We start from the raw sequence: 20514 nt of genomic DNA on the forward strand, positions 1-20514 counted from the left end.
AGAGATCTGTAATCTGGTGGTGAAAGAAGGCCGCATTCCAGTGGATTGGGAACTGAGTACCCTCGTCCCTCTATACAAGGGGAAAGGTGACCCTCTGGAGTGTGGCTCGTACCGAGCGATAAAGTTATTGGAGCATGGAATGAAGGTATTGGAAAGGGTGTTGGAGAGGAGGATAAGGAAGAAAGTGAAGATCGACGAAATGCAGTTTGGATTTATGCCAGGAAGAGGAACGACAGACGCGCTTTTCATTGTGAGGCAGTTGCAGGAGAAGTACATGGAGAAGAGGAAGAAGTTGTTTCTTGGGTTTGTTGATCTGGAGAAAGCATTCGATCGGGTTCCACGCAAAGTATTGACATGGGCATTGATGAAGTTAGGAGTGGAGGAATGGTTGATCAGAGTAGTGATGGCAATGTACAACAGAGCGCGCACAGCTGTAAGGACGAAGGACGGGAACAGTGGTGAGTTTGAGGTGAAGGTGGGAGTGCATCAGGGGTCGGTACTAAGTCCACTACTATTTGTAGCTGTGATGGAGGTGCTGGCTCAGAACGTAAAGGAGGGTTTACCGTGGGAGTTGTTGTATGCAGATGATCTGGTGTTGATTGCGGAAAGTATGGATGGACTGAAGGAAAAGATGAACACGTGGAAGGAATGTATGGAGACAAAAGGTCTGAAGGTGAATATCGGAAAGACGAAGGTGATGGCAAGTGGTAAAGCATGTGGTGAGGTGGAAAGAACTGGGAAGTGGCCCTGTGCTGTGTGTAGGAAGGGTGTCGGAGTGAACTCCATTCAGTGTACAATGTGCGCTGAGTGGGTTCATCAAAAATGTAGTGGTCTGAGAGGGTCATTAACCAGTGTGGCAGCTACATTCAAATGTAAGGTGTGCACAGAGGGAGCTGCAGATGGAGGAAATGTTGAGTTGGATCTTGGAGACGGTGTGAAGCTGGAAGGTGTGAAAACATTTTGCTACCTCGGAGACATGCTGAATGGAGAAGGTGGATCAGACTCGGCAACGGTTGCTCGAGTGAGATGTGCATGGAAGAAGTTTCGGGAATTGAGTGGCGTGCTGATGATGAGGGGAGTGTCGTTGAAGCTGAAGGGAAAGGTGTATGCTGCATGTGTGAGAAGTGTTATGATTTATGGGAGCGAGACATGGGTAATGAACGTAGAGCAGCAACGAAGGTTGGAAAGGGTGGAAATGCGAATGGTTCGACGGATGTGCAGAGTATCGTTGAGAGAGAGGAAGACAAATGATGAATTGCGAAAGATGATGGGAATAGAGCCTGTGATTGATGCTGTGAAGAGGAACAGGTTGAGATGGTTTGGTCATGTGTTGAGGAAGGATGAAAGTGACTGGTTGAGAAGAGTGATGGAAATGAATGTAGAAGGAAGTAGAAGACGGGGAAGACCGAGAAAGACTTGGCTAAAGATGGTGGAAGAAGAAATGCGGGCAAGGGGGTTAACAAGGAGAGATGCAGAAAACAGGGCAAAATGGAGAAGATTGTCATGGGGACCGCAAGGCTAACCCCCGCTCTAGCAGGGAAAATGGCCTTTAAAATGCATGTTGTTGTTTGTTGATGGGAATAGAGCCTGTGATGGATGCTTTGAAGAGAAACAGGTTGGGATGGTTTGGTCATGTGTTGAGGAAGGATGAAAGTGACTGGTTCAGAAGAGTGATGGAAATGAATGTCGAAAGAAGTAGAGGACTGGGAAGACTGAGAAAGACTTGGCTAAAGGTGGTGGAACAAGAAATGCGGGCAAGGTGGTTGACAAGGGAGATATGCAGAAAATAAGGTCAAATAGAGAAGATTGTCATGGGGACTGCAAGGCTAACCCCCGCTCTGGCGGGGAAAATGGCCTTAAAATGCCTGTTGTTGTGTTGTTTGTTTGGGGCTCTTCTTCTGCAGATGCCATAATGCATTATCATTGAAGATTTCATTACCTGAAAGAAAAAAAACGATGTTAGGACATCACTTCTTACATAATGCACAACAATACAACATTAAACAAATATAATAATCAATGTAATTATATAGCTAATTTTAACATTTATCCACATACAAAAGTACATAGTATTTAGTTGTGCTGAAAGTATGCCCGCACAAATTTAATGAAAAAAATCATTTTATGTAATGTGGCTGCAAAGATATTATCAAAAACGTCAAATTAGGGCCGCCATTTTGGATTTTAAAATGGCCACCTTAGGAGTAATAGAACAAGACCAAAAGTCTGACAGCGGCGTAGCCGGGCTTGTTTGATGCTTTAGTTGAAGATAGACGTAATGACGTAGCGTGACACAAAACTGCAGCTACTTTAACAGATAGAGGATATATTTTAACCTGTAACTTTGCAGTCACTACGAAGGGATTAGTGTGACGATTACATTTATTATAATAACTTTAAGTTATCATTATTTCGAAAATGATATTACTATAAATAAAAAAACTGAGGCTAATTCCTTAACTCCGCGGTTACACCACTTTATCATTGATTCATGAACCATCTATCTATAATTCCAGTAATCTCTGTCTGTCTGTACGTTTGTTTGTCTGTGACCGCTGTTTCTCGACAACCACGGGTCCGATATACTTTTAACTTGCCAGGTATATTGCTGGGGACCCGAGGATGTGCCTTTTCAAGGTTTCATATTAATCGGACAATTACTTACCGAGCTATGTCCAAAAAACGATTCAACCAATCAGAGAGCAGCGAACGATCGCGTGTGCCGAACGTGGCGGGCACACTCTGCCTCGGATGGCACATTTGAGAGCGTATTCATTTATTTCACGTTTGCAAACTATGTTGGCGTTAAACTATGTTTTACAACTAATAAAAACGAATTTGCGATTCATTCGCTTTCCTGCGCGTTTGTGCACGCGATGGCGATTTCTTTACCAAACTCCGGAAGCCGTTCGCTTTGGACCAAACCATTGCATGTAAATAGAGGGGGGGGATTGTCACCACTCGCAAGCCGTTCGCTTTGGACCAAACCATTTCATGTAAATAGAGGGGGGGGATATAATTTTAGATATAGATATAGTACGGGCATGCCCTAGTACACCAAAATCCATTAACTTTCCATTCACGACATTTATAGGATGAAAGTGTTATGGTTATATTTACTTTATTATTATTATTCCGAAAACGATACGACTGAAACTATGCACTACTGTATTAAGAAACCTGGGCTTAATTTGTCCGAAGCGGTCCGAAGGCGAGGCATGAAGCATAAGGCCTATACGTACCGTATTGTTGGAAGACCCGTAACGCCTATCCTTTCGATATTTGATGGTCATTTTAACAATCTGTTTGTTTGTGTTTTAACACAGAATGAAAAGCATAAAGGTAGAGCATGGCGATTGTGATGTATGACAGGTTCGACGATATGTTCGCCTGAACAAAATTGGAATTAAAATGGCGGTGTGCGGAGGCAGCCGCCATACCACGGTAATGGCATCAGACGTAATCACGTCACCCTGTCATATACAGCTCTGATTGGTACGGTACACGTTTGAAGGGACATACATACGGACAAACACTGTTCTAGACGGCTTTGTCCTATGGGCTACGCCGTAAAAAAAAAATGGCACCACCTCCAGCATGATAGCTTCGGGTATAACATGGATAATAAACACACGTCCAAACTAGAATGGCACTCAGTCGAGAGCGTACCTCCGCCTGGTTGGCCATATTACTCAATGGTGAAGAATCACTTTAAAAATTATACTAGCTGCATCCGCATCCGGATCTTTCCACAAAATTGAATCGAATCTTCCTTGTCACACACACAACCTGTCCAACAAGTTTCGTCAAAATCAATTTATAACTTTTTGAGATATCCTGCTGTGTATCGTTTTTGGCCCGATCTTCCAATGGTGAAGAATCACTTTAAAAATTCTAGTAGCCGGATCCGAATCCGGATCTTCACCAAAATCGAATCATTTCGTACTTGTCACATACGCTACATCTCTGCCACATTTCGTCCGAATCCATCAATAACTTTTTGAGATATTTTGTTCACAAACAAATGGACAGACAAACAGACAGGGGTGAAAACATAACCTCCATCAACCTTTAGTGGCAGAGGTAAAAAAAAATGTAGCAATTTTCAGAAAGATTACACAAGGACATGCACTATCCTGCCAAGATGCCAATAAAATGGAAGGTAATGGATTCAATAGCCTCCAAATTAGAAAGATGAAAATAAGCTGCACAATCCCAGAATGGGGCATCTTTACTCCATGATGATTTGGATGAAGACCTTATATTCTAAGCAGCTCATTAATTGATGCAATGTAATGAGCTCCAAGGGGCTAATAATGGATTAGGTTCTGCCGACAATATTAAGGGATAGACCAGTTGGAGATAGTCCAGCCAAGATCGGCTTTAATATATAGTGATGCCTAGGAGCTCCAAGAAGTGTACCCCCTTTCAAGGGTTAAGGGTTGGCCAGAGAAGTAAACTGCAAACAGGGGAGAGGCATTCAAAAGTTGATCCTGGTGGAGGGACAGAATAAGAGCTTGGGATTTTGCTGCAATGAAAGACTTGTTCAAGTCGTCACTATTGAATAAATGAGGGTAACTCAATAAAGAAAGTGAATTTTACTATTTAGTGAAGTGCATTGAGGATCTTGGTTGTCAATTGGTACCCACCCACCTTACATTCTGAATCTCACATCATTGGATTTTTATCCGTTTGGCCTGACGAAGGAAGCTCTCCTTGGTCGCAAGCTGAGAGGATGAGGTCCAAGTGGCGGTGCGGGAATGGATTGGGAACCAACCGACATCATTTTATTACGAGGGCATCCAAAATTTTGTGAAGCAGTCGTAGAGGTGTGTGTAGGTCCGAGGGGACAGTGCTAAAAAATAAAAGTATTCCCAACCGGGGGTTTTTTGTATACAGTGTCAAGGCTTATGGAAGAGTTAGAACACTGAACGGATCAGGATGCAATGGAACAAAAGGAACAGTAGAAAGAGGGTAGAAAAACCAACAGCAGGGTGGAAGGAGAAACGAGAGGAGACTTAGACAAATAAGGAAAGTGAGGTAGGGGAGGATGCATGGGGTGGACAACATGGGTACACAGAAGCAGACTCATGAAGGAAAAACTAGAAATTTGGAAGGAGGTGGGCTTGGGGTGGGGATTGACGGGGGTAGAAAAGATCATGGTTTGATGGGGGATGAGCTGAGATGACGGTGAACAGCTGTCTTGGAGAGAAGAATATTCTGGGTCCAGAAGGTAGCAAATTGTATTTGGTAGAAAATTCACAAATGCACTTTATGTATCTGGATTTCATTTTACACTTTTTAATGGAGATTTCCCCTTTATTTCACACAAAAAAAACGAAATCAAAGATCATTGAAAATATATATAAGGTTTCCAAAATGTCCCTGAGCAATGATTATTTAACACAGTCCCTACAATGCCTCTACACAATGCCTCTCCCCTGTTTCAGGATCGTTCCCAGACTCAGTGGATAATGGTTACGGCGTCCGCTCTGAGTTTGAGAGCATCCTTCATGCAAGCTAGATCATATAAATCGAATAAGACATTATTGGTAACATTAACTTTTTAATATGTATCACTATGTTGAACTCTGCTGGACTGCACCTCATTCCACTCCATCTTGCAGCAGCTCTCATCAATAACCCCCGTATCCCCTCCCCGCATCTCGCCCACCCTTCTTGAATACAATTGATGACTTTACACCCTTTGCACTTGCTTCATCCTCAACAGTCAGTACCTTGCCAAGTGCAAGTAAGGGGTACGTGAGTATACTAACTAAATAGCAAGCTTGAAGGGAAAGAGAAACACAAGCAAGCTTTTGACTTAAAAACAGCCATTATGCATATAAATGTCTCCATTACAGAGTTCAAAAAAGTAGCATGTTTCCCGATACATTATGAAATGCTATGCAGGTATTTGAGGAGTGAATCATACTGATGTCAATCTTTTTTGCCAAGGCATAATCGTGGCCAAATTTGTCATACATATCAACAAAGCCATGTTATGTATAGAATGTAGATGAATTCCAAAACAACGTTCCGCCACAGATTCCCCTTCATTTGACACTTTTTAATGGAGATTTACCCTTTATTTCACAAACAAAAAAGAAAATCAACGACAATTGAAAAATTTACCAGCATAAGAGCTTGGGATTGCCAGGTTTCCAAAATGTTCCTGGCAAATAATGATTTAACAGAGTCCCTACATTGTCTAAGGATTGTTACCAGGAGATCGGCGGCTCAAACCTCAGACGAGTCATACCAAAGACTTCAAAAATGGTATGTGCTGCTTCTTTGCTTGACACTCAGCATTAAAAAAAGCATAGAGCATGGACAAACAATCATCCTGCAGGCTTTGATGGGCCAAATGGCCTCCGACATGGAAGTTCCTTGTAAGAGAACTCACATACGGTATTGTGGAGGAGCTTGTACATCAGATGTACAATATAAGTGGCATTGTCAAAGTTCCTTGCATAAAGACAATTTTTATACTATAGTGAAACAGTGGTGACATAATTATAATTATCACTGAATTGCGCATACATATAACAACAGTAAGACATGCATTTTGTGTTAAAAACAAAACAAAAAAACAACAGGATACTAGAGCAACGAATCGATTTTCTAAACCTGGTAATGATGTACCTTAATGTGCAAGTCTGACATTTAAAAAATAGGAATGATTGCAACCACGAATCCACAAAATGCTCCTTTCATAGAAATGTCCTGTGCATGTGAGGAACCATTTCACGACAGTACTGCTTCTTCTTTGCAGCCCCAATTATTCCCATCTTCTTATGGGGTCGACTGGGGAGCACGGTGGGATCCACCGTTCACTAATGACCAGGGCCGGTTAAATGGCAGACGACCAGGACACACGAGTCCTCCGGTGAAAATTTTTAAATGAAATAAGTTATAAATAAATAAAAATGCAATGCAAGCAGTATTTTCTGAACAGTAGCTCCAGAATGATAAAATGCAGTTGTTCATTATTGCCCTGAACTGATTATAAAAAAACAATAATTTATTTTCAAAGCCAAAGTTCAGAAAGCACAACTTTTTGTGCATTTTAAAATCGCTTTATTCATGCGTACATGACATCAATAGTACGCATGCTTGATGTCAAATAATTTTTTGGAAAAGATAAACCCATGATTAATGAACTGGCTCGAAACATGCGTGGGAATTTCTATATCGGGCATCTCAAACTCTCTAGTAAGATTTGTATAAATTACATCAGGATGGAGGATAAATTAACAAGGTCATGGGCACTCAGAGGGTAAAACTTCACAATGTGGCTGTGCCCATGTAAATGTTGGCCTGCTTTCATACGGTGTACAAGCTCTATGCAATAATGTGCCTTTTTGAGTGAGTACGTGCTTGGACAACTAAAATATTTCGTACTCTTATGAGGGTGCACCTTGTATCCACACTCCATTGTGGAGGTATTTTATTCCCTCAGGGTCTCACCATGTTTCGTTCTTCTCATCCTCTGCCACACCACCAACACCCACTCCCCACATCACCAACACATCTCTTCCCCCTGTGTTAAATTACCTCGCACATCCTTCACACAAGTTCCTCATTATAAAATGAAAATGCAAGTCTTTTCCATCGAAGCAATATTTGAAGCTCTTATTGGGATATGAAGTATATTGAGAAGGTGGGCCAGCACTGGGCGAGCGGATATGTTTGGAAGGTGCGGAGGGGGGAAAGGGGATGTGGGGGAGGCAATTGCGCATTTATTCCCATTTCCATGCAGAGGCACGTACACGGCAATGGGTGTGGGGCAGCGGGAGGGGAAGGAGGCGGTGGTTGCTGCGTTGCTGCATTGCTGCGCCTCTGTCACTGCGGCAAGGGCATGCCAGTCTGTGCCAACACATTGGTTATAACATGCTCACGATTCCTGCTTGGTCCTTACAGAGGTCGTTCTAGAGGTTTACCATTGAACTGAAAACCCGGTTTGTAATTTGCAAAGACAAATTATGGACAAAAATTTTACAAAGACAAATTATGATGGTGTGAATAGGCTCATGGCCAATCTTCCAATCTTTCAACATCCCCTATTCATGCATTCTGTACATATTCCTAAAATCCCACAGCTTATGATGAAAACAAAATAACTACACATTTCAACGCTTGATTGCCAATTCACAGAAAGTTATCCAACCACTCGTCTTTCCTCCGCCATCATCACACTAACCTTTTCCTTTAATCTCCCCTCTAGTCTTCTCACCACTCGATCCTCATCACCTATACTGTCAATGTCCCCTCTAGTGTTCCCATCACCTTTTTCTTCCCTCAACATCTCCACTCATCTTCGTACCTCTTCCTCCCCATCCTAACACCTCCTCCCTTAATCTTCCTCCAATCTTCCCACTGCTCCTCTTTCCTCTACCACACCATCACTTCTTTTTTTAACTCCTTCTTTCCTCTCAGTACTGGCAGGATAGCTTAGAGATATGTGCACCCGCCTCTGAGCCGTCTCGCCTGGGTTCGAATCCAAATTCAGGTGGTTTCATCCCTGGTGTTTTACAGGCAAGGTGATTCATCAATGTGTGTGTGTGCCATCCCTCGGATGTACGTTAAGCAGGGCATCCTGTCTGCCAGCATTCGTTTGTGGCCATTAAAGACTCCACGGTATCCTTCGCGGAGAGTCGGTGAGCTATCGCCGGCACCCTGAACAAATTCCAACACACTCGGTCAAGTATCCTGCATCGTGGCAACCCATCCAGGATTGCAACTCTAGCCTAGAAATTGATGCATGACGATGATGACCATTTACTCTCGGCCACTGCACCTCATCTAAACCCCCACTATAATTATAATACCCCCACTATATTCCCACTATATATTATAATAACCCACTATAATTATAATACCCCCACTATATTCCCTGCTTTATATTATAATACCCCCACTATATATTATAATACAACAACACAACAACATGCATTTTAAGGCCATTCTCCCTGCTAGAGCGGGGGTTAGCCTTGCGGTCCCCCATGACAATCTTCTCCATTTTGCCCTATTTTCTACATCTCTCCTTGTTAACCCCCTTGCCCGCATTTCTTCTTCCACCGTCTTTAGCCAAGTCTTTCTCGGTCTTCCCCGTCCTCTACTTCCTTCTACATTAACTTCCATCACTCTTCTCAACCATTTTTACCCTTTCAGTAACGCTTGGGATACCCACTTTTTCCCACTATATATATATTACTATATATATATATATATATATATATATATATATATATATACTAAACAATTCCCACTATATATATATTATAATACCCCACTATAATTATAATACCCCCACTATATTCCCTGCTTTATATTATAATACCCCACTATAATTATAATACCCCCACTATATTCCCACTATATATTATAATACCCCACTATAATTATAATACGCCCACTATATTCCCACTATATATTATAATACACCCACTATAATTATAATACCCCCACTATATTCCCACTATATATTATAATAACCCACTATAATTATAATACCCCCACTATATATTATAATACCCCACTATAATTATAATACCCCCACTATATTCCCACTATATATTATAATAACCCACTATAATTATAATACCCCCACTATATATTATAATACCCCACTATAATTATAATACGCCCACTATATTCCCACTATATATTATAATACACCCACTATAATTATAATACCCCCACTATATTCCCACTATATATTATAATAACCCACTATAATTATAATACCCCCACTATATATTATAATACCCCACTATAATTATAATATCCCCACTTTATTCCCACTATATATTATAATACCCCACTATAATTATAATACCCCCCCCCCCTATATTCCCACTATATATTATAATACCCCACTATAATTATAATACCCACACTATATTCCCACTATATATTATAATACCCCACTATAATTATAATACCCCCACTATATATTATAATACCCCACTATAATTATATACCCCCACTATATTCGCCTCAGATTATTGTATTATTGTTTGTTCTGCTTTACCTGAGCTGTTTCATTACAGTACCTTTTTCCTTCTACAGCCCCCCCCTACCCCCCCCCCCCCCATATGTTTTCCCTTATTCATGTCAGAAACCATTTCAATGTATCCATTCTTTCTCCTTTCTACTCTCCCTTTGTCACCCCACATTCCCTTTCACATGTCTATATTTTTGCCTCTTCCTTACAATTCCCACTATTCTCCTTTTATTTATGCAGCTCCTTTCACTTTAACTCTCCTTTTATCCCATGCACTTCAACTTTTGTGTTACCTCTCCATTTTATCTTTCCACAAATCTTTTTCACCCCTCCTCCTCACACCCCTCCTCCTCACACTCCTCCTCCTCACACCCCTCATATTTTAGTCCAACCTAAACCTGCCATTCAACTTTAGCACGTGACTACATATGCACACAAAGTAACTCAATGTTTTTCAATCGATGACTTTTTTAAAATCATGATCCAAACCTTCAAATAACCTGATTAGAAACGTCATATTCTCCCCACGAATCCACCTTCCTTAGTCTTCATTTCACCTCTGTTTAAATGCCTAATATTTCAACACTCCTCCTGGAGACATAGTTTACTCCCTCTTCTTCATCATTACATTCTCTTTTCGTAATTCCAATTCTGACATTCAACTATTTATTTATTTACTTCTCGGTATCCTTCCGTGGTCCTTTATTCTTTAAAGTCAATAAATCCAACAAATTCTTTCATTTCAATAAGTCCAGATATTTCATCATTCATCCAGCTGAACCCAAATAACGAACGACTCCTGGTTTAGTTCTTCTTATTCTTCTTCTTCTTCTTCCCAATTTAGTTGATTGCAACGAGAAAAAAAAGGAAAATTTAACGACATCCATAATCGGTTTCCTTAACCCCTCAAAGTCAAAGCGTTTATTAATAATAATATTAATACTAATACTAATAGTCTTCGTGGGAAAGAGATATTGTTACCCAGTAATGGAGAAAACCCGTCACATCGCATGATTAATATTATTATCAGACCAATTCCTTCACATTCACGACAGGACGTGTCTGTGTACCTGAAATGAAACCTCTAAACGGTTCTTTAACGATTCATATTCGATGGACACGAAACACCTCAGGATCTTAACCCCGGATGAGGTTTTCACAATAATTTCGTCCTTCAATATCCACGATGAGGTATCTGCTCTCTGCAGCTGCGTTAAAAGCCTGAATCTATGAGGGAACCCCATCCATCAATCCATCGGTTCGGTCTCTGTCGGCGTCGAGGGGGCGATGAGCGCGACGGAACGCCGGCGGACTTCTTGGCGCGAATGCCTCAGAGGAAATAAAAACAGAGCAGACGAACACGTCGGGCAAACGAATAAAACAGCGCGGAGGTTTTTCGCTCACGTCTAAATAACCTTGTGGGCTCACGGGGGTAAGAGCAAAGCGTTTTTTCCCCCCGCCGCGAAGCTCACCTCAGCGTCCTTCGTCTCTGCATCAGCCGTCGCCATGTCGACTCCGTGGCTCTGCGTCCCGCGTGCGGTGTGGCGCTGCGGCACGCGCTACGGAGCGGAGGACGGATGACGTCACGGCAAATGGCGGCGGCTCGGCGGTGCGCTCGGCATCTTTCTTTTATCGTTCGCCATTCCTTCTCGCATCGTCGCTACGTGCGTTACTGGTTGCCTATTTGTGAAGTCATTAATTGTATGCATTTGGAAATACAGTAAAACAAATGTCCACGTTCCCTCGGGATTCTTTTATTGCTTGCACCTCTTTCCAGAGGGAATGCCGTGCGTGCCGGTGCCTTGACTGAATTACAAATCCCCGCTCGTCGCTGCGCATCGTTTGTCCAGGAGCGGATCCGAGGCGCTATTGATGCCGAGGGGATTAAAAACAAGAGAGTAATTAGTCAGGCCTGAGGTGTCGGATATCAGGGTACCGATGAGGAACCAGCCTTGTGAGCCGGGAATGATGGAGAATCCTTAAACTTTTTATTCAGTGCGATGTTGTAATCAACCCCGTTACGTGGGGATGGAGGTCAGAGTCGAGGGTCAAAGTTCCGTGTTTGAGAAGGCCTGCTGATTGTCTCCGTTTGTTAAACACAAGTTCACACGCGTAGAATCCTCCATTGTGACGTCATTTGAGATCCCGAATTAAATAATTTCATATATAGTACTGTATGTGTCACTCGACCTGAGGTACAACTCACATAGACCGCCCTTTATTAACAAGCTGAAACTATAATTATATACCTGTCCCAACACCTGTTTATTAGTACACCTGCCGACATTCAGAAAGTGCTCCAGAAAAAGTGAGCACACCTTTTGCATGTTAATACAGTGACTCCGTGCTCGTTCGATAGGGCATGGAATGCCGAACATGATGTGGGCGGAATTCCCTCGATGAATATTCACTTTCAAAGTCATTTTCAAGGTGAAAAGGGTCAAATTTCACATTCGGAGGTGGACGGAGGTTTATCATGTTTTCATCCCCTGTTCGTCTGTCTGCAGGACATCTAAAAAGGTTGTGGACGGATTCGGACGAAACTTGGTGGACTGTTTGCGTGTGGGACAAGGAAGAATGCATTCAACTTTGGCGAAGATCCAGATCCAGATATGAGAATTTTGAAGTGATTCTTCATAATTGAGGGATACGGCCAAAACGATATATAACACAATATCTCAAAAAGTTGTGGACGACTTATGACAAAACTTGGTGGATGAGTTGGGTAGGTGACAAGAACAAGCCGATTACATTTTGGTTGAGATTCTGATCCAGATCCATCCTATCAGTGGGATATAAAACATAAACTGTTCAGCCAGGTGGAGGTATGTTCTCTATTACCGAGTACTCTCCGTCTGTACCGAGTACTGTCCGAGACGAGTCCGTCTTCTACCGACTCCTCTCTGGCCTTGCCCCCCCCCCCCCCCAGCTCTCTGGGCTCTGTCCCGCAAATATTCCTACAGGTCGCACAAAATCTGCCTGCAACCCTCTTATGGTTAAACTGCCAAAATCAAGATTCTCTGCTCACCTTCACTCCGTCATTCCTCTTTTCTCCCGCCTCTGGAACAAACTCCCTCACTCTCTTCAATCCCACTCCACCCTCCAGGTCTTTAAAACAGCTGTTCACCACCATCTCTTATTTTCCCCCATCCAAAACCTTGATCTTTTCTATCCCCACTAATTTCACCCCAATTCCACTTTTTTGAAATACCAACTTCTGTCCTGGAAGTCCTTGGTGTCCTTGTGTTTTATACTTCTCTCACCCCCCCCCCCCCCTTCCCACGCCTCCTCCCCCCAAGCCCTCTCCCTCCCACACATCTCCCTGCTCTTAATGTTGTGTGCTCTCAAGTGTTTGTGTGCTTCCCCTTCTCTTGTCTTCCGCTCCCTCTTTTTATATATTTTGTTTGTCTGGTTGATTTGTTTGTGAAGTAAATGTTAGCTCTTTCACGAGCCTCGATTCAGTATACAAAAAAAAAAAAAAAAAAAAAAAAATACTGTTCTAGTTTACAGCCTTGAAATCTTCCCGTTCCCCCTTCTCCCTACAAGTACAACCAACAGCTTTAAACGTATTCCGTCCAGTGGTTTATGGGTGCAGAAAAGTCACCCAAATAGTATGATATTGTAATGGACCCGAGTCTCCCTAATGGGTGACCCAATACTGCCAGAGATGAATTCCCAAGATGCCCAAGCAGAGGTGTTCAGCAAATGTGTGGGAAGTCTGCGGTATGGTGTGGTTGATAATTAAATATCGAGCTTGTGCACCGAGGTTCGCTCCGTGTTGCTTTAATGATCATTCCTTTTCTCCAACAGCCTCATCTCAGATAATCAATTCAGATCCTGAACTGGTCACTCTACCTTGGAAATGTTGCTTGTACTCTACCAACAATGGATGGAGGTCCTCAATATCAAATATGTGATCAAGGCCAACTCTCTTGACATATCTTGAGCTTTCGATACAGTCTGGCATCCTGCCTTGCTATCCAAAGTCTTCCTATGGCACCCAAGGCCAACTCCACACATGGCTTACTGACTTCCTCCACTCCTGTAGTCAATGTGTGGCTCCAAAAGGAACCCTTTCTTCCCCTCCCTGACAAGGCTGGTGTACCCCAAGGCAGAGTTCAAGTCCTCATCCTCTTCCTAATCTTAATCAATGATCTCCTTGACTCTCTGGAAAATCCTCTTTATCTCTTTGCCGATGACACCACTCTCTGCCGTGACATCCTTCATCTGACCAACAGGCAGCAGCCTCTTGCCTCTCCTCAGACCTTGACAACAAAATCACAAACTGGTAAAACACCTGAAACATGTCTTTCAATATTGAGAAATATGTCTGTCTGTCTGTCTGTCTGTCTCTCTGTTTGTCTCTCTGTCTCTGTCTGTCTGTCTCTCTCTCTCTCTCTCGCCCTCTGCTGGCTGTTGTGATTTGGGGGTGGTGTCATCGCCACCGTATGCAGCTGCTCTGTGTTGTGGTGAGCCACCAGTGTATTGGTTTTGTCCCTACAGCCCCCCATCCCTTCTCTCCTTTCCTTCTACATCGCATGTGCCTCTGGCGTTTTGTTCTCCGGTTGTCGACTCCTTTGTGTTCGAGAGAGAGAGAGAGAGAGAGAGGAGAGAGGGAGAGAGGGAGAGAGGGAGAGAGAGAGAGAGAGAGAGAGAGATATTGAGAGTGGGCCTATTTTGGGTGCGGCCTACCAGATTTTGACGATGCCTTGTAAGCCTTGGTTATGCTTATAATGCGTTTTTAGTTTTACATTTTTGCTTCATTTATTTAAGTTTGATACCTTCTTGTCCGGTTCGGACAAGAAGGGGGCGATAATAGCCGGCGAAGCCGGTGTTGTGAAAGAAACGCATACGTATTATGTTGAAAAGCCAGATTTTGCTGGATCCTTTGAGAATTCCAAGCTTTGACGCACCAAATCACTCAATGGAGGCCGCCATCTTGCGGATGCGGAAGTATGCATAAAAAATTGCGAAAAAATTCAATAGGAGTTTGTTTCAGTTTCACCCGTCTTTGTTTGATTCACCATCTTATGCACCTCTAATTTGTAATTAAAATACTTTAAGACCAACCTCGTTCCCCGGGCTCGCATGGGCCCTGGTTATCTTCAACGAAAATCATCACCAAACACCGGAACCAATGAGATTCGAGCATTTGAAAAAATATTTCAAAAACCAAATCGCTCCATGGAGGCCGCCATCTTGCGGATACGGAAGTATGCATAAAAAATTGAGAAAAAGTTCAACAGGAGTTTGTTTCACCCGTCTTTGTTTGATTCACAATCTTATGCACCTCTAATTTGTAATTAAAATACTTTAAGACCAACCTCGTTCCCTGGGCCCGCATGGGCCCTGGTTATCTTTCACGAAAATCTTCACCAAACACCGGAACCAATGAGATTCGAGCATTTGAAAAAATATTTCAAAAAAGGCTTATTACCGCATTTCGGAGGCTGAAAACGGCGTCAAATATTCTAAAATTGACGAAGAATTGTTTTTTAGAAATCTCGCAGCCGTAGGGTATAGTTTTTCACGGCCGGAAATATCTGAAGTTGAGACGAAATTCACCGAATTAATCAAGAAGTAAATTTTACTCGTACCCTACTGCAAAGCCGCAATAAGCCGGCGAAGCCAAAGCCTCTTGCCACTATTTTACCCATCACTATGGCATAAGTAGGTTAGGTAATTGGTAGTAGGTAGGTGTAGTAGGTACTGTAGGGCAAAGGGGGGCATTAAGCTCCAGGGGGGCATTAGGCTCCACTACATTGTAAATCTTGAAGGTAAATATAATGCATTTACAATGCAGTGGAGCCTAATGCCCCCCTGGAGCTTAATGCCCCCCTTTGCCCTACCTGGTAAGACTTGGTAAAAGAGAAGAGAAGAGCAGACAGTCCTCCCCAATACCTACATCTATCTATAATTCCAGTAATCTCTGTCTGTACGTTTGTTTGTCTGTGACCGCTGTTTCTCGACAACCACGGGTCCGATATACTTTTAACTTGCCAGGTATATTGCTGGGGACCCGAGGATGTGCCTTTTCAAGGTTTCATATTAATCGGACAATTACTTACCGAGCTATGTCCAAAAAACGATTCAACCAATCAGAGAGCAGCGAACGATCGCGTGTGCCGAACGTGGCGGGCACACTCTGCCTCGGATGGCACATTTGAGAGCGTATTCATTTATTTCACGTTTGCAAACTATGTTGGCGTTAAACTATGTTTTACAACTAATAAAAACGAATTTGCGATTCATTCGCTTTCCTGCGCGTTTGTGCACGCGATGGCGATTTCTTTACCAAACTCCGGAAGCCGTTCGCTTTGGACCAAACTATTGCATGTAAATAGAGGGGGGGGATTGTCACCACTCGCAAGCCGTTCGCTTTGGACCAAACCATTTCATGTAAATAGAGGGGGGGGGATATAATTTTAGATATAGATATAGTACGGGCATGCCCTAGTACAATAAATGTCACAAGAAGCTTGAGGAAGTAACTATACGATTTGGCAGCTTAGGGCCTATTTTAAGAAATTTTAACTGGGCTTATCATACGTTTTCACAGTATGTGTGTAGTCTTCTAACTTCAGTCGCTGTCAGGGCTGGTTCTCTCCGGGCACCGCGGCTTCCTCCACCAGAAGAAGTTAGCTTGCAGTAAGATCAGTGCCGACAGATCAGACGATAGCGCCGTTTCAACGGCAATGTGTGACTGTCGTTAATCAAACCGAGCTTTCTTTCTTTATGTAAACTGCTTATACCGGTAGGTGCAGGACAACATCATAAACTAGAACGGGCACTCGGTAGAGCGCATACCTTCGCCGCAGCTACTGTTCTGTACTTGGCATGGGAGTGTAGGGAACAGAACAACAAAAATACGATTTTGACCTTTTCGTGACCTTGACCTTGACCTTTGACCCGATTGCTCCCAAAATCTAATCAAATGTGTCCCGTATAATAACCAATCATCCCACCAAATTTCATGCAATTCGGTTGAATACTTTTTGAGTTATGCGAATAACATACACACACACACACAGACATACAAATAAATACACAGCGATCAAAACATAACCTTCCGCTTTTGCGAAGGTAATCAGACAAACCTACTGAGCATGGGAGCATGGGATTGAAGCCTAATTCGGCTTTTTAGGTCCACCACTAAAGAAGAGAAAAATTTCAAAAATGCCCCAGAGTCGCGACTGTTGTCGCAAAGGGTGCACTAACCGGAAGTTACGTAGTTCCGCAGGCGCCAATTGAACTTTTTCGCAATTTTTTATGCATACTTCGGCATCCGCAAGATGGCGGCCTCCATGGAGCGATTTGGTGCGTCGAAGCTTCGAAATTCTCAAAGGATCCTGCAAAATCTGGATTTTCAACATAAGAATGTGAATCAAAAAAAGACGGGTGAAACAAACTCCTCTTGAACTTTTTCAAATTGTTAATGCATACTTCCGCATCCGCAAGATGGCGGCCTCCATGGAGCGATTTGGTGCATCAAAGCTCATCAAAGCACAATGGATCCTGAAAAATCTGGCTTTTCAACATAAGATTGTGAATCAAAAAAAGACAGGTGAAACAAAGTCCTATTGAACTTTTTCGCAATTGTTTATGCATACTTCCGCATCCGCAAGATGGCGGCCTCCATGGAGCGATTTGGTGCATCAAAGCTTCGAAATTCTCAAAAGATCCTGCAAAATCTGGCTTTTCAACATAAGATTGTGAATCAAAAAAAGACGGGTGAAACAAACTCCTATTGAACTTTTTCAAATTGTTAATGCATACTTCTGCATCCGCAAGATGGCGGCCTCCATGGAGTGATTTGGTGCATCAAAGCTCATCAAAGCTCAATGGATCCTGCAAAATCTGGCTTTTCAACATAAGATTGTGAATCAAAAAAAGACAGGTGAAACAAAGTCCTATTGAACTTTTTCGCAATTGTTTATGCATACTGTAAAGTATGTCGACAAACTGCGATCAATTGTCGTACGCGTTTATTCACTCTGCCGATCAAGGCCCGATTCACAGCAGCGCCATCCGAGCTCTGGCGTAGGGATACAACCCGGTCCCGGTGTAGGGATACAATGGTGAACATTTGCACTGCATACATGACATCCTCCCCTTTAAGTCCAAAATTACCAAGAGCAATACGTGCTAGATTTCCAGAATTGACATTTCAAAAGCAACATTTCCAAACCATGTGAAAATATGTGTGCAAACGGTTATGAGAATAATGAAAATACGTGAAAATAGAACATGTGTCAACGTGAAAAAAAAACATCTTCAAAGATTCAACCGGTCGGGTGCTTTTCTCTCACGCATTGAGCGTCGCGGTGTACCAGTGGATACAGAGTCCGAGGTGATTCCTTTGGGTCGCGGTGTACCAGTGGATACAGAGTCTGAGGTGATTCCTTTGGTCTCCACGAAGGGTGTAGCGTTTGCAGAGGTTTTCGGGGCATCCGAGCCGGCTGGAGCGGCCACGCCGATCTCCGGCAGTGGCGGGTCGAACTGTTGTCCTGACTGTGACGATGCTACAGGCTCCATCGACTCACAGTGACGGTAGGTTATGTGGTCCTGATGTCGACGAATTTCGCGGCCGTCCTGCAGGCGAATCACACTGGACAGTGGACCTGGCTTCTCGATGATGTCTCCCGGTAGCCACGTCGCACCTGCACCAAAATTTCGGGCAAACACTGGATCTCCAATGTTGATACATCGACTGTTGGACGTCTTATCGTGCACCAACTTTTGATTAAGCTGGCTCTGATAAACATTTGATGATATGTCTGGTTTGAGATTGTCAAGTGTCGATCTCAAGTGTCGTTTCATCAATAACTCAGACGGAGCTGCACCGGTTGTTGATTGTGGCGTGATGCGGTATTTGAACAGGAGACGAGACAGCTTTGTTTCCAGGGTTCCCTCCTGAAGTTTCTGCAATCCGGATTTGATGATTCCCACGGATCGTTCGGCCAAGCCATTTGAAGCCTGGTGATGTGGGCTGACAAACTTATGTTTGATGCCGTTCCGACGTGTGAACTTGGCAAACTCGGTACTGGAAAAACACGAACCGTTATCACTCACGATCATCCTGGGCAGACCATGAGTGGCGAAACAGCGTCTGAGTCTTTCGATGACAATGGCTGACGTAGTACCACGCGTCACATAGGCATCAATCCATTTTGTGTGCGCGTCCGTAATTATTAGAATCATGCTGCCGTTAATAGGCCCGGCATAATCGAGATGTAGGCGATGCCACGGTTCGCTGGGCCATTCCCAGGGATGCAGTGGCGCTTTCGCAGGTGTATTCCGGGTGCTCTGGCAGGGGTAACAATGTCGAACATGATGTTCGATATCAGCATCAAGATTCGGCCACCACACATAGTTTCTGGCGAGTGACTTCATCTTCACAATCCCGGGGTGACAGTCATGGATTTCATCCATGACCCTGGAACGCAGATTTTTCGGGATCACGACACGACATCCCCAGAGTAGGCAACCATTTTCCACGCTGAGTTCGTTTTTACGTGCTTTAAAAGCCGCAAAATCTGGGTCACCCTCAGGTAGCAAATGCCATCCAAGCTGTACAGCCTGGACAGTTCTGGACAGAACGGGGTCTCGTCGAGTATGAGTGCGGATCTGGCCGGAATCGACAGCACAATCTTCCAGATGATCCATCAGTGCGATAATGGATCCTGGTGTAGGCGAATCATCAACGGATTCTGGAAGGGGTAACCGACTCATGGCATCTGCATTTGTGATAGACGAACCGGGCTTATAACATATGGTGTAGTCATAAGCAGCGAGAAACAGGGACCAGCGGATGATCCTGGGCGGTAGTGTGTCAGATGTCGCCTTAGTTGGACCAAACAGACTGATCAGCGGCTTGTGATCAGTGCGAATCGTGAAATGATGTCCAAGAAGGTACTGGCGAAATTTGCCGACGCCGAAAACGATTCCCAATCCTTCCTTGTCAAGTTGGGAATAGTTTTTCTCTGCCGGGGACAACGTTCTGGATGCAAATGCAACCGGTCTTTCCGTACCATCAGGCATCACGTGCGATAATACACTCCCCACTCCATACCGACAGGCATCGCATGTCAGCACAAGATCCTTCTCTGGATCAAAATGAACGAGAACATTGGACGATTTGAGCAGATCCTTAGAGGTCTGGAATGCTGATTGTTCAGTAGACCCCCAGCTCCAGGAGACTCCTTTCCTCAAAAGCCGATAAAGGGGGCCCAAAACGTCGGTCACATTCGGGATGTAACGACCATAGAACTGAAGCAAACCGAGGTATGACTTCAATTCGGTCACATCTCGTGGAGAAGGAGCATCCTTGATAGCTCGGACTTTCTCATCTGTCGGGTGTAGACCCTCGGCATCAATCGTATGACCCAGGTACGTGACTGATGGCACCATAAACTTGCACTTGTCTCGACGCAAACGTAGGCCGGAGTCCGAAATCTTCTTCAGAACTCTCTCCAGGTTCTGTAGATGTTCCGCGTCCGTACGAC

At 43.6% G+C, this 20514-nt stretch overlaps 1 protein-coding gene across 1 annotated transcript in view; it reads right to left on the reverse strand.

Annotated features, from left to right (window-relative positions):
• ATP1A3 (ATPase Na+/K+ transporting subunit alpha 3) overlaps window positions 1-11529 on the reverse strand; it is a 222081-nt gene extending 210552 nt beyond the window's left edge. The window contains exon 1 of the mRNA XM_078781318.1: window positions 11482-11529. Within this exon, the coding sequence (XP_078637444.1) occupies window positions 11482-11517 (36 nt within the window). The 5' untranslated portion in view covers window positions 11518-11529. The remainder of the gene's footprint in view (window positions 1-11481) is intronic.
• Between the last annotated feature and the right edge of the window lie 8985 nt (window positions 11530-20514).

The sequence above is a fragment of the Myxine glutinosa genome, chromosome 7 (assembly GCF_964187855.1).
Source record: "Myxine glutinosa chromosome 7, kmMyxGlut1.1, whole genome shotgun sequence".
NCBI lineage: Eukaryota > Metazoa > Chordata > Myxini > Myxiniformes > Myxinidae > Myxine > Myxine glutinosa.